The following is a 15,596-nucleotide window of genomic DNA, read 5'->3' on the forward strand; positions in this document are numbered from 1 at the left end:
ATTGAGCATCACTTTGGATATGTTATACTCGGATAAAAATCATGATAAGAACTCGGTATTCAACTTTTTTCTTAATTATAATCTATTCATCATCATAACGAAGAAATCTCGTAGCTCTCTTTAATACTTTTGGTTATGTTGTATTATCTGAGCTCGGTGAATTTTCTGTCATACTGAGCATACTCCATATATATAAGTGAGCTGTTTGATTTAGTCCACATACATTAAGTCATTCTATCCTAATGACATTGTCTGTGAATGGTTATCTTCGGAGGTTCCAACAGTTTCACCTGTCTTTTTAATTTTGTCAACTATCTTTTTTATTCTACCTTTAGTATATATTAGTAAATAGGTGATATGTCGATATTATGATTGATTTGAGTATGATGCTATTTCTTCATATTTTTTTCTAACTACTAATTTCTTTAATCAGTAATATAATTAATTATAATGAATTTATGGATTATTTTATTTAATAGATGGAAACTGAATTACAACGATTTCATAAACAAAATGATCAACTCGAAATAAATATTACTGAATTAAAACAGAAATATAAATCAGTTGAAAATGAATTAAAACATGAACGTCAATCAACAAGAGATGTAGAATCAATAGTTCGCCGTTTAAAAACAGATTTATTCAATGTTGTTGGATTAATACAAGAACCAAAACAATTAAAAGCTGGTATATTAGCATTATATAAAAAACATATACATGAAGATATGGTTAGTTAGTTAGTTTTGTGTTTTAATATCAAGAATGTTTGCTTTTTCATAGAAAAAACCTAATTCACTAACTATATATTATAGCTTCTCAGGATGTTAATGTGTTTCTTAGCAAAGATGGATGGTGGCTAGCAGTGGAATCCAGGATGTGCGTTACATTCTATTTAGGACTCATCTGCTAAATGTACCTGCCTCCTAGAGATGATATTCACTCCAGAAAAGAACCCTGTGCTGTTCGTTAGCACGACTCAGTATCTAAGTGGAAGTGGATAACTCTGTAGAGTTTGAGGCGAATGGTACTGGGTTCGAGTCCCAGTGTGAACATCAACTTAGATGCAGATACATCCAACTGACGATTCCGAAATAGGAAGAAACGCGTATCCTGCATTCCATTTCTAGCCACCATCCATCTTTGCTTAGAATGCTTGTGACTTCAGCAATATCAAGGCAATAAGCACAGTATGTACATACGCTAAAAAGAGACTGATCAATTACAGTAGTAAACATCAATGGGAAGATTCAAATAAACAATAAAAAATGAGTTTCTGTGTTTCGTTCACAGGCTAAAATGTAAATGAACAAAAGAATCGTCACGTTGTCACGTTGTATCCTAGTATTTCCGTAAGTGTTTTAGTAGAATAGTGTGTATTTATGATTTTGGTTTATCATTAATTATAAAGACAGTAAACAGTATTTCGGAGTGCATAAGTAACTGTACCAGTACACCTTTTTTCGTCAATACAAGAGGTCAATGGTTGTCCTTCGGTTATACTACTATTTCTAATGGATTCTACTGAAATATTTGTTCCTCTTAAAATTGGGCTATTTTCTTCAGTTTCTTATCACTATAAACAACCCTGAGCATTCTTTGTCCTTGACCGGTCTCTCTGGTTCACTATATTTCCCTGCCAGTTTCTTCTTTGTGTCATATAGTTGTTTCACATTTCCTTCTCTTGCAGCTTTTTCCGTCGTCTTTGCTAGTTCCTCCATGTATTTCCGCTTGTCGGCTCTAATGCTCTTCTTCACTTCTTTGTTTGCTTCTGTGTATTCAGCTTTCTGTATTCTTGTTCGACTGGTGTTAATTACTATCTTCTTGCATTTACTTACCTGAATCTTGCACAGGGTTTCGATAAAGATCCATCCCTTATGATGATGTTTCTTGCTGCCCAGCACGTCCTGGCAAGTTAAAGTTAATGCTTCTCTGATCTTTTTTCCAGTTGCTCTACATGGTAGTTCCTTCTTCTTTGCGTAGACCTTGTAACGCTTGGAACCTGTTGATGAGAGTTGATAAATTATCAATACTAACATGGTAATTTCAGTCCTGTTGTTACTGACTTTTCATTATCTTATGGAATACCATTTTGAAAAAAACTTGTGTGAAATATAAAGATCACTATTGAGTATACATTAGTTTTTATAATCTTTAGAAGAAATTCATCACATCCTACAAAAAGAAAATAATTAAATCAGAAATTAACACCCATGGTTGTCAGTTGTAGCCAGAATGGTTTAGAGATAACACTTTAGACTGAGAAATCGGCGGACATAAATTTTAATCCTTCAAGATCATATATTTTCATTAGGATATAGATGCTACTCGGTAGCGGGCCCTAACTTGCACCAAACCAAACTCTGCTAAGGTTCCTACTTATTAATTGTCTTGGAATTTGTAATATAAAACATAGTAAACCACAATATCAAAACACTCAGATTTATGCCTATATTACAAAGTGACTGATCAAATGTAAGCAACACTCGAAACTAAGCATACTGTAGTGTTGGAGTTAAGCATCTGAGGATGAGATCGAAGATCCTAGGTTCTATTCTTACTTTTAATGTCATTAATTTATAAAAAATAAATAACCATAGAACACTCTTTTTCAAATTTAGAATATTCAACTACCAATAGCAAGTGACTAAGACAAGATATTTGTATGTGTGTGTGTACTTTTTTTTCAAAGAGGTAATTGTTGTCTTTCGGTTTTCTTGTTGTTGTTGTTGTGGTTACAGCTGTTAAAAGATTTTGAGAAGGGGTTTCGTGAAGATTTAGCATTTTCATAGTTGAAAGCGTGAGTCAATTGAAGCTAGACCACCAAGGAAAACCTGGAAGCACTAGACGGCCGTTTCGTCCTATCATGGGACTCCTCAGCAGTGCGCATCCACGATCCCGCACTCACACTTTCAACTATGAAAATACTAAATCTCCATAAAACCCCTTCTGATAATAATAATATGCTCACTAGTTACTGACTTCGAGAGGTAAATCCAGGAGTTCTAGTGAGAAGCAGATACCAGTGGAGTTCAAACCACGTCTGTTGTGAGATATCAACTCACTGAAGACAATTGGTGAACGGTTGCTCAACTTCGTGGATTGGTTGATGTTAGACATTAACACCATTAGATGCCAGCCAGCTCAGTGGTCTATTAGTCAAGTGCTCATTCGCGAGACTGATAGGTCCTGGGTCCGAATCCCGCGGGTGCGGGATCGTGGATGCGCACTGCTGAGTAGTCCCATAATAAGACGAAACGGCCGTTCAGTGCCTTCAGGTTTTCCATGATGGTCTAGCTTCAATTGACTCACGCTTTCAACTATGAAAACGATTTTCAGTTCTATGATTTAATAAACTTAAACAAGTTAAGAAACTATCATATATCGAAATAGGATTTAATGAGTGTTTCGTTATGGTTTGTGACTGTCTTGAGCTAAGCAGAAAGCAGAACTGATAAGTACTCAAGACTACTCATACGGTTTTTGTGTATCACTGCTCCAATCAATAATTCGCTGCTCTCTGTTTGGTGATCTCATAACGTCACATACATTAACTGGGCACTTAAGCATTCGATATAACAGTAACTTTTCAATGGTGTATAGAACCTTTAGATCTTACGACATTTTTGAATGAATTTATTGGCACACTTTTTTTTCTGGATCATCCCAACAATTCCTTTTCGGTATCAAAATTCAGAAATTATATATTTCAAAGTATACATTACATTTTCAGAACACTGAGTCGATATCAAGCGATTCAAATTTCCAACTTTATTCATCATTTAGGTACTTTTCCAACCCTAACATGGTTGAACTTTGTCAATCAATTAGAATCATAATATCAAGTAAACGCAAGTGGAAAACAACTAATTCCATAAATTTTCTAGTTTATTCATGTTTTGTGAGGTAGTTAGTTTCAGTGAAATGCTTTCAATTTAGCTCTAGATAGTATGGATTAGGGTCCGATAGTATAATCCCATTGAAATATATCTACTTTAGCTACACGTCTTCTACATAATTCGAAAATCCTCCTATATAATCTTTGATATAATATGATACACTTAATTAAATTGAGTTCATTTCTAATCAACCAGGTTTATTCATAAGTTTAGTTAGTAGCTAAATGAAGAGTAACGCAATCTAGTAACTGTATGATTGCGAACTACTGAATAATAATAAGTAGTGTGACTTAATCTCACAAAAATATTCAACCACGGAAGTAATTTTAGTGGTAGATGGTGTGAAAACTTGATTATCTTCCCCTCACTAATAAATTTATTCTTTACTCTTCTTTCTGACTTCTACATTCACCCATGTGATTTTGCTTCGTTCTCTCAAGAAAATTTTTAAGAAATTGACATGACAATTTTTTTTCTGGTTAGCGTTTTTTTTAACGAGTTAGTTTTTCTACGAGACGGAGTCTCTAACCCCATGCTCAACCCTCTTCCTTTACCCGGGATTGGGACCGACAGTAACTCTAGAAGAGCTACAGGCGGAGTTAGACATGACAAATAACTTATCAAATTAAATATATTTCATAATTATTATCATTATTTCAACATTTTTTAACAGGCTGTAGATGCTACAGCTGATGCTGATATTCAAAAAGAATTCTTCAGACAACGAGAACATCTTGAAAGATCAGTTGCTGGATTAAGACAAAAGTTGGCACGTGATAGTGAAATGCATCGATCTGATTATGTTCGTATTATGCAAGTAAGTAGTGATTTATTTAATTATGTTTCTGCAAATACATACATTTTTTTATATTTTCAATCATAGATAAAGTTTCATTATAAAGTCAGTATCCATTAGAGAATGGTACAAGATCGAGAAGAGAGAATATAACTTACTTACTTACTTAATTATGCCTGTTACCTTAAATGGAGAATAGGCCGCCGACCAGCATTCTCCAACCCACTCTGTCCTGGACCTTCCTTTCTAGTTTTATCCAACCTTTGTTCATTCTTTTCATATCTGTTTCCTTTTCTCAGCGTAATGTGTTCTTTGGTCTTTCTCTTCTCTTTTGGCCTTGAGGATTCCATGTGAGGGCTTGCCTTGTGACGCAGTTGAGTGATTTCCTCAATGTGTGTCTTATCCACTTCCAATGATTCTTCGTGATTTCATCCTCTGCTGGAATCTTGTTTGTTCACTCCTACAGTAGAATGTTACTGATAGTGTCTGGCCAACAGATCCGAAGTATTTTGCGTAGACAACTGCTAATAAACACTTGTATCTTCTGGATGATGGCTTTCGTAGTTCTTCAAGTTTCCGCCACATACAGTAGAACTGTGTTGACATTTGTATTGAAAATTTTGATCTTGGTGTTGGTTGACAATTTCAATCTCAAGGTTTAAGGGAAGATAAAGAGTGTATACACACACGCCATTGTGACCGATTCTGAGACATATCACCTAGAGTCTCCAACATTGGTTACGATAGTCATGCGGACCCCAACCAAGTAGTCTGCGTCTACCAACATGGCTCAGACCAGAAGTTAGTGACTTCAAGCTCTGATGACACGTTTCGGTTTGGCCGTCCCTAACTTTCTTCCAACCATCCCCTATACCAGCGAGCAAAGCGCGTTGTGGTAATCAGTGTTCAGGAATACGTAACACGTAGCCCAACCATCCTAGTCGATGAAGATTCACAACCTCATCAACTGACTTACCATCATCATTCCCTAATATACTGCGTCTAACCTCACTATTACTTACCCGGTGATCCCAGCAGATGCGATCAATATTTCTAAGGCATCTGTGGTCAAATACTAGTAACTTACGAGTATCTTTTACTCTTAATGGTCACGTTTCACAGCCGTAAAGTAGAACAGAGCGAACTGTTGTGTAGTATATTCGTCCCTTAATTGATAGACGAATATCTCGTCTTCGCCATAGATGACATAAGTTGGCAAAAGCCAAACGAGCGTTTTTGAATCCGTGCTGAGATTTCGTCAAACACAAACCCATTAGGGCTGAGCAGACTTCCGCGATAAGTGAAGTTGTCTATGCATTCGACTACTTAACTCCCTATCCTTAGTCCATGTGTTGACGTAGGCCAGTTCTGGATTAACAATTTACATTTAGAGGAGGAGAAACGCATTTCAAACATCCTGATATTGATACTCAATGCTACCAAAAGACTCTGCATTTTATCAGTATCTTCACCAAAAAGGACTATATCATTTGCGTATTCTAAGTAAGTGAATAGGTTTGTAAGTTAGTGAGTAATCAATCAAGTAAATAAATATGTAAGTAAGTAAGTAAGTAGGTAAGTGAGTAAGTAGGTGAGTAAGTGAACAAGTAAGTTGGTAGGTAAGTCAGTATACAAGTAATTAGGTAGGTAAATAGGTAAGTCAGTAAGTAAGTAAGTATGTAGGTAAGTAAGTAGGTAAGTAAGTGAGTAGGTAAGTAAAGAGGTAGGGAGACTGCATACATACCTTGGTAACTGATTATCAACTAGATAAAGAAATGATTACTACTCATTCCCTTTCATCATATATGTCATTCTTACATAACTATCTTTCTTGTATAATGAATATGCTTTTTTCCCCCTTCTTCCTAACATGATATCTACATCTAATCAAAGGAGAATGTTACATTAATACAAGAAATTGATAATTTACGCTCTGAACTTAAATTATCCCGTAATCATATTTATAATTTAGAAGCTATACTTGGTCTAAATCGTAAAAATGGTGATCAAACTAAACAATTATTAATACAATTAAATAAATCTAATTCAGATCCTATACAACAAACTGAATATGATCAATTACAATATACCATCAAAGCACAACAAGATTTTATCCATACATTACAAATGAAATTAAATCAAACTATTCAAGGAGATAATAAAAAAGATTTATTAAAAGAATTACAATTAGCTATACATTCTGAACGAACGAAATCATCATCATCACTGTCACCAACATCATCATCATCGCCAGTAGCCACGACAACAGATGTAATACAATCAAAACCTTATTCTGGTTCAAAGATCCTACCACCAATTAATCATAATAATAATAATAATAGATCAATAACTGAAAGTACAGATCAGAAAACATTTAAATCTGCTTAATATATATATATGTAAGTGTTTTTTTATTTTTATTTAATATTATAATCTAATAACTAGATCATCATGGGAAACTTGGAAACATTGGATAGTTGTTTCGTCCTAATATGGTACCCTTCAATAGTGCACATTCACAATTATTACAATCTTCACAAAAAACTACTTTTCTGGATCATATTCTGCTACTTCTGGATATAAAAATGTAGAGAAGAGTATTTGAGTTAGTTAGTCTAAAGTAACGAATTATATGTTTTAATGATTGTCAGTTTTCATTCTGAGCTGACAACAACAGGGGTAAATATCTTGACGTCATTAAAAACGCTTAAGTAATGAGGACCTACATTCCTGATAAGTCTTGCTAATTGAACGCTATACCCGTGTCCTAAGCTATTCTCGTAACCTCCAAGCTAGAACTACACAGTGATTTGAAATCGAGAGAAAAGGTGCAAAATATGCGAGAAGCACTTTGCTCTGAAGGTTTCATTCATGTACAGAAAATATAGGGTTTTTATATTATTTTACAAGTCCTTGGGTTTTCCTGAAAATTCTAGAATACTACTAAACAAAGTGGTAGTGTCGTAATCAGCCAATCAGAAACTCTACATGTGACTTTTAACTTTCATGATGTTTCTGACAAAACTTCTAATGAACACTGATTGGATAAAATGCTTCTTAACGTCAATTGAAGCTAGACTACCATGGAAAACTGTCTAGTGCTTTTAGGTTTTCTATGATGGTCTAGCTTCAATTGATTCATGATTTCAACTATATAAAATTACTACAAAATCTCCACAAAACCCCCTTCTGATAATAATTTCAATAGTTGAATTCATGAGTTAATTAAAGTTAGAGTACCGAAGAAAACTTGAAATCATTGAACAGCTGTTTTGTCCTAATATGGGACTCCTCAATAGTGCACAGCCATGACTACTACAATCTTCACAAAAGCACTTTGCTGATAATAAACTTAAATAGATTGAGTGTTTGACACACAATAGCACTACAATATAAAAATCTAAATGTGACTGAAGGACAGTTTCTTGGTGTTTGATGAATAAACGGTTACATGAATAAACGTTACTGTACATTGATAACAAAATAATCAATAATATGGATTTAAATAATGCGCCTTAAAGTCAATAATAGCAACTAAATAAAACTTTGAATGATAACTAGAATGAAAGAAGAGATAACGAAGAACATATACAAGATATTGTAATAGTTTTGAGTAAAACTTAGTTAGACATTAACACCGTTGGATGTCGGCAGGCTCAGTAGTCTAGTGGTTAAGTGCTAGCAAGAGAGACTAATAGGTCCTCGGTGCGAATCTCACGAGGCGGGACCGTGGATACGCACTGCCGAGGAGTCTTACAGTAGGACGAAACGGCCGTTTAGTGCTTCCAGGTTTTCCATGGTGGCCGTGCTTCAATTGACTCATGATTTCAACTATTGAAATTACTAAAAATTATTTTTTATTTTCTTACTAATGGATTGTAAAGCTTTTTTCTTCCAAAAAAGAAATCACTTGAATACTTTTAACTGGTGAATGTATATAAATGATCAGTTAGAATAAATCTGAAACACAAAAAAATATAATTTGATATTGATGTGTTTATTTGGTATTGTTTATTTGAATCTTCCCATTGATGTTTACGACTGTAATTGATCAGTCTCTTGTTAGCATATATGCATTTCGTGTGGACTGCTTCGATATTACCTGAAGTCACAAGCTTTATAAGCAAAGATGGATCGTAGCTAACAATGGAATTCAGGACTCGCGTTTCGTCCTACTTGGGACTCGTCAACTGGATTTACGTGGATCTCAGAGTTGATGTTCACTCTGGGACTCGACCTCAGTGCCGTTCGCTTAAAACGCTATCGTGTTATCCACTTAGATACTGAGTCATGATAGTGAAGGGCACGGGGTTCGATTACCGGAGTGAACATCAACTCGGATGCAGGTGCATCCAACTGATGAGTCCCGAATGGGACGAAGTGCGTATCCTGGGTTTTACTGCTAGCCACCATCCATCTTTGTTTATAATATTGATACAGTCAAGAAATAGATAAGTTTTGATCACACTATCATATACAATAGCTTACATCGTTTTTTCTTTGGCATTTTTACATAGGTCCATATTGGAGATTTTTGAAAAACACAATATAATGATAAGTTTCCAAGAAAATGAGTTTATTTTAAATGTTATGAATACTTTATCCATCTATTATGTATGAACTTGTTGAAAACAAAACTAAATAGATAATATTTGGATGAAATTGAACAAGAATCTATTTATTTATTCATATTATTATTATTATTGTAAACATCCAAGAGGTAGTTCTTGGAGTTCTAGTGAGAAGTCGTGACTAGTGGAGCTAGTCTATGTCAGATGTTAGACAGTTACCCACAAAAGACAATGGGAGATGATTGAAAAATATTATCGATTGGTGGAAGTTAAACATTAACAGAGTTAGATGTCTGCTCAATGGTCTAGATGATAAGCGTTAGTGTGTGGAACCAAAGGTGCTGAGTTCGTTTCCCGCATGTAGGGGTATGGATGAGCATTCTCATACTAGGACGAAACGGTAGTTCAGTGCTGCCAGGTTTTCAATTGTGGTTTAACATTGATCGATCCATAATCTCAATCAAAACTTAACAATCTTCACAACCCTGTACTGATTATATTTCGTATTGTTGAACCAACTAGAATGGGGGACGAAACTTTCAGGTTTTTGCGGAAAATTCAAATGTTGGACAATAGAAATACCTTGATATGTTACTCATGATATTCAAAATGATTATGAAAAATTACTTTTACTCATCATACGATAAAGGTCGATAGTTTTAGGCGTAATGCTAACATCCCTAACTCCGAACCACAAGTCTTTAGTGTTGAAGCATACCTTAAACTGGTAGTATGACATCTTGTGAACCAACAAATTAGATAGTATTTTATAAAATTTCCCTCGAAATTTATTCATCCACATAAGATTAAGAAGCATTTTTACATTATAAGTGATGTCAACTCGTGAAAACAAACCGCAAACCTTAACTCGAACCCCAAACCAAATCATAAATACTTAACGTTAAACTAGAAACGATTCAGAGATTGTTAAAAACCAATTTAGGTTATTGTAAGGGTTCCAGGAAACAAATAGTTTATATTCGTAACAATGAATTGATATGTTGTTGTTTCTTCAATTCACAATCAAATTAACCTGTAGAAGATGCTAATCGATTGAATAATTGTGTAAAATCTATTTACTCTTTATAAGCAAAGATGGATAATGGCTAGGAGTGGAATCCAGGATACGCGTGTCGTCCTATTTAGGACTCATCGGCTAGATGTATCTGCATTTCAGAGTTGATGTTCACTCTAAGACTCAAATCAACTACCCTTTGCTTCAAACGCCATTGAGTTATCCACTCAGCTACTGAGTCCTAATAGCCACTTGCTTGTGCAATAGGGTGAAGTTTAAATTAACTTAGTATTGTTTGTAGCGATAGGCACTGGGTTCGAGTCCCAGAGTGAACATCAATTCTGAGATGCAGGTACATCCAGCTGACGAGTCCCAAATAGGACGAAACGCGCGTCAAAATGGATTCCACAGCTAGCCACTATCCATCTTTGCTTACAATTTATTGTGATCTTTAAGCCTGGCTTTTATCACGTGATTTATCCACCAATCGGAATACGACTTTTCCAATCTTAGTACTGTGCCAAACCAATGACATTCGACCGGTATGAGCAGTCTAATCCCTCTATTGGTCCTTTATTCTCCTAATCCTTCCAGTTGAGTTCAGAACACTAATAACAGCTTTTGCTATGCGAATCATTTATTTCAATTATATTTGGTATATATAAAAGGCCAAATGGACTACATCACATCATAAAATGGAAAATAACATTTGTATAAGATCATCCGAAAAAAGTGTCTGTGATTGTAGGAGACTATAATTAATAAACTAAGTATAATTCAAATCATGAGTTAATTGAAGTTAGACCACCATGAAAAACCTGGAAGCACTAGACGGCCGTAATTCTATATTCAATTACATTCGATATGTCCCGCATTTATATTCTCATTCACTACATTATGAGTCTTTATAGAAATTAAAATGAGTTGAAAGTTTGTAACTACAAAATATAGATATACATATTGTAGTTACTGAATAGTTATGCAACATGAATAAGAAAAGAAAAAAACGTCAACTGTCAGACAGTCAGCTACAACGTAGGACCAGGTATATTTATATATGCATCGAAATAAGTTACCACACCTCACTAGCCCAACAAGACAGACACCAAATTCATAGAAGTAATTACGTCAGTGGTAGTAATATATAAAAGAAAGATTGTGTATAAGGATAGAATACAGGAAGAAAGAATTAGTTGATAGAAAGAAAGATATAAAGCAATCTTAATCTAACAGTTCAAGGGTAGACAAGTAGTGCATACACCTACACCACTATGATCGATCTTGAGCCATGTCATCCAGAGTCTCCAACCATTGATTACGATAGTCGCGCGGACCCCAACCAAGTAGTCTGCATCAACCAACATGGTTCAGACTTGAAGTTAGTGACTTCAAGGAATGATGCCACATTTTGGTTTGGCCGCCCCTAACTTTCAACTGTCTCACCAACAGTAGTCAGCATAGAGCGTCGTGGTAATCGGTGTTCAGGTATATGTAACACTGTAACTGTTTCTTACTTCTTGGTTGATGCTGACGATAAATATTGAGTGAACACCAGTTAGAAGTTAACAGTCCAGTCAATCGACATCTGAATAATGTATATTCTTTTCGCTACATATTGCTGACAGTCACAACGTCTGTGATTGGGCTTTTTTGTAACTTGTACAATGAAAGGTTGTAGACTACTCAGAAACTCACATGAATAGGTTATGCGATTTAAAGGCAATAAAGATGTATTAAAATAACAAAATTAGATAAGTTGTTGAAATATATAAATAACAGGAACAGGTAGCCTAGATGTTCAAGCAGGCCGCTCAACTAACGTAGTAATAGAGTGGGATATTGCTTAAGAGCTGCTAATCCAATCAAGATATCCTATTGTAAACTATATCAATTCAAACGAAGTTGACCGGGGTCCACCAGTTAGTTTAATAAAATAAAAATTAACCGATACTTTGAAATGATTCGAGTATGGATTTGATTAAATCTAGAAAAAAAAACTTGGTTGGATAAGATATAATGATGCTTAGAGAAATCAAGGTGATACTTTTGTGAACAGAAAAACGACTGGGGACAATCGAATGTAATTAAGTACAACTTACAAACTATCTTACTAAGATAACCATACAGCAAATAGTTAATTTGCAAAAAAAATAAGAATCAATTGTCTCAATCTTCACTGTTCCTTCTGTAAATAACAGTCCATCTTCTCTGATTTCATTGTTTATGTATTTTCCTACCAATCGCGCTTCATTTCAGTTTTTCTGCCAAAATACATTATATGTCTAACCATCACCATATACTACTTATATGAATATGAGTAGACCACACCACAATACTATAATTTATGGATGACCTTTAAGCGACGTTAAAGTGACCTTGAGAATACCCATCATCTGACTAAGACTTAATGACGATCATTAATCAGTGGGAGGAATAAGGATTGTGATATATAGTTGATGGTCAAGGTTAGAAATTAGATTTACGGTTTTCATCACGAACTGACATCAACTATAATCCTGAAATGGTATCTAGCCAAATGAGTGGATAAATTTCAATATTTCGTCTAACAAACTTGTCTGAACTTCTTTGGGTGTAATAAACAAAATCCAAATTGACTAATGAATTCAACTATTAAAAATTACTAAAATCTCCACAACCCCCCTCCCATTTTGATAAGAATCATATGCTCATTAATGACTAGCTTCAAGAAGTATTTTCTAGAGTACCAGTAAAAGCCGTGACCATTGCAGTTCAAATGGGTCTGTTATCAGATAGTAACTCATTAAAGATAATGATGTTTGGTTGTTCAATTTCGTGGATTGGTTAAAGTTAGACATTAAAACGGTTGAATAAAGGTTAAGCGTTCTCATACGAGACCAGAGGTTCATCAGTTATATATCAATCATGTGAATGTTTAAGATTGAGTTTGTATAACAAAAATGAATATTGATTATTTGTTTACTAAAAGTATAAAAAAAAATTAAAAAAACAAGAGAATTGAAAAAATATTTAGAACACATATGTGTACGATAAAAAAAATTGAGTAGAAAAATTGATTTGCATAGAATTAAAGGGAAGAATTAGTTAACAAAACAATAGTGTAAGCAAATGAGAAAAAAAGTTTACAAAAATACCTAAGAAAAAAAACAGTAACCAACGAAAATATCCGACTATATACATACATAGAGATAAAACATTGACAATAATAACCATTCAAAATACCACCGATGATCAGCAACACCCGCTAAACAAGTGGCAGTCGGATAGTGAAGTAAGACCGTTCCAAAACCGTACACAAGCAATTAAATATAATTCTACGACCATACATATACTGAGTATGTTGGAACTGAAAAATATTTGTAAGATAGTAATTCGAACTGGAAGCGTCTAGCCATCTGTGAATGCTCACGAACTCAACAGTTGATCGTTTAATGCACGGCATACTCAGCTATCAGCACGTCGATCGCCACATAGAGATGTGTCTGCATTTGTTGAGTGACGTGGATGTCTGATTGATTGACTGACTGGCTATCCGTCTGAACGGACTGATGAGTCGCCTGTTAGCAGTCTAACGAATCAACTAGTATACCCTGCCGTGTACCGATCCTCCAGTGTAAACACTCATCATCAACACGCACACACGCACATCACACACCACATGTGCAAGTGAAGTCGCACTCGATTCTGCATACGTGTTTGCGTGTGAATATGTGTGAGTCGGCAATGTTGTGGAGTGTAAATGTAAAGTTGTGTGTTTCGGTGGAACGAGCTTTCGATAGTGTGGTGATGAGTATTTGTGTCTGTCGTATGGGAGACATGTTCCCGACTTCTGGTCAGGGAAGTGGTTCGCATCGGATCTCATCTGTGGAGTACAACCCACTGTCATTCATCGCATATCGTTGTCATCCATCTGTGACCGATCGACACAATAACGGTCATTGCTCACAAACTGTCACAAGCTGGCCACATCCAGACTACCTCGAGTTTCTTTGAACGACAATCAATCGCAACCGACTGACCACCGACATGCAAGTCGGTGTAAGCAGTAGCACAGTCACGCGTCAAATGATGTGAATGTGATTGTGGTTGTACTTGTGTGGGTGTGTGTTCGACACTGGTCACAGTCGCAGTCGGAGACAGTGAGTGCTTCAACTATATGCCGTGTCACTCTACTTCCATTGACATGACTGCGCATTGGTGATGGAGAGTTAATCGGGTAGCACGAGATTGATTGTTGAAGCGATCAACCGTTTGTCTGTCCCAATACACTCAGTACATATGTGGTCGGAAAATGTGATTTGATGGCGAGTGTACGATGATGGAGCGCTCTGACCGTCGATCCGACTGGCACTTGTGTATCGGGTGTCGGTGATCATCGGTGGTGTGTTGAGTGTTAATTATTGTCGATGTTGTTGGTGGTTTTGATGGTAGGGTGTGAAAACCTACTGCCTCCAGGGAGGACCGAACTCCCGACCCCTGGTTTACGAGACCAGTGCTCTACCACTGAGCTATAGAGGCGCGCATTTCTCTCCTCAAACAACACTACCGCACCACCTCACAACAACAACATCTTTCACACTGCACCAACACACTGGATTCTCGATTCTCACACTCATTCATCACCACATCGATCCCACGACAACACATGCCCATCACATTTAAACATGATTTCTCGTCATCCACATCTCAATACTTATTTATTGACAAATAAACGCACAAAACATTACTCAATCAATTCACCCGTCAACCAAACAAACTGACAATCGAACAACTATTCAGTCAGTTAGTCAATCAAACTGTCCGTCAATTAAACAATCCATCCATCCAACCATCCATCAATCAATCAACCAACCAAACTTTCTATCTATCTTTCTACCTTCCCTTCTACCTGTCCACCAATTACACTTACGTAATCACAATGAGATGAGTTAAACCACTACTGTCCAATGAACTACTGGATGTGGTCAGTGATGAGCGACGAGTGATTGTGGAAGCGGCCTATTGTGTGGCCTGTATCAGCCAGAATGATCGCATCTATTTACCTGTGGATTGCTGAGAGATTGAATCGAGAGGTCGATGAACAACCTCAGGTTGGCGACAGTTGCAATCGACTCATCACACTGCATTGTATCACATCTCACTATCTCGAACACATCGATTGTCATCCGAACTGGAAGCGTCTAGCCATCTGTGAATGCTCACGAACTCAACAGTTGATCGTTTAATGCACGGCATACTCAGCTATCAGCACGTCGATCGCCACATAGAGATGTGTCTGCATTTGTTGAGTGACGTGGATGTCTGATTGATTGACTGAC

General features: G+C 36.0%; 1 protein-coding gene and 1 non-coding gene across 2 annotated transcripts in view; one reads left to right on the plus strand and one right to left on the minus strand.

Annotated features, from left to right (window-relative positions):
* The window catches only part of Smp_062970 (WD-repeat protein, putative), a gene marked incomplete at both ends in the record, with an annotated part of 35,970 nt that extends 28,890 nt beyond the window's left edge, over window positions 1-7,080 (plus strand). Inside the window, 3 exons of the mRNA XM_018790699.1 lie at window positions 480-728; window positions 4,570-4,713; window positions 6,586-7,080. Coding sequence (XP_018646093.1) covers window positions 480-728; window positions 4,570-4,713; window positions 6,586-7,080 — 888 coding nt within the window. The remainder of the gene's footprint in view (window positions 1-479; window positions 729-4,569; window positions 4,714-6,585) is intronic.
* A 7,645-nt stretch (window positions 7,081-14,725) lies between these two features.
* Window positions 14,726-14,796, minus strand: Smp_tRNA_02309_Thr_CGT.1.1. The gene has a single exon. It is a non-coding gene (tRNA).
* Window positions 14,797-15,596: the final 800 nt, after the last annotated feature.

This window comes from Schistosoma mansoni (assembly GCF_000237925.1).
Source record: "Schistosoma mansoni, WGS project CABG00000000 data, supercontig 0041, strain Puerto Rico, whole genome shotgun sequence".
Taxonomy (NCBI): domain Eukaryota; kingdom Metazoa; phylum Platyhelminthes; class Trematoda; order Strigeidida; family Schistosomatidae; genus Schistosoma; species Schistosoma mansoni.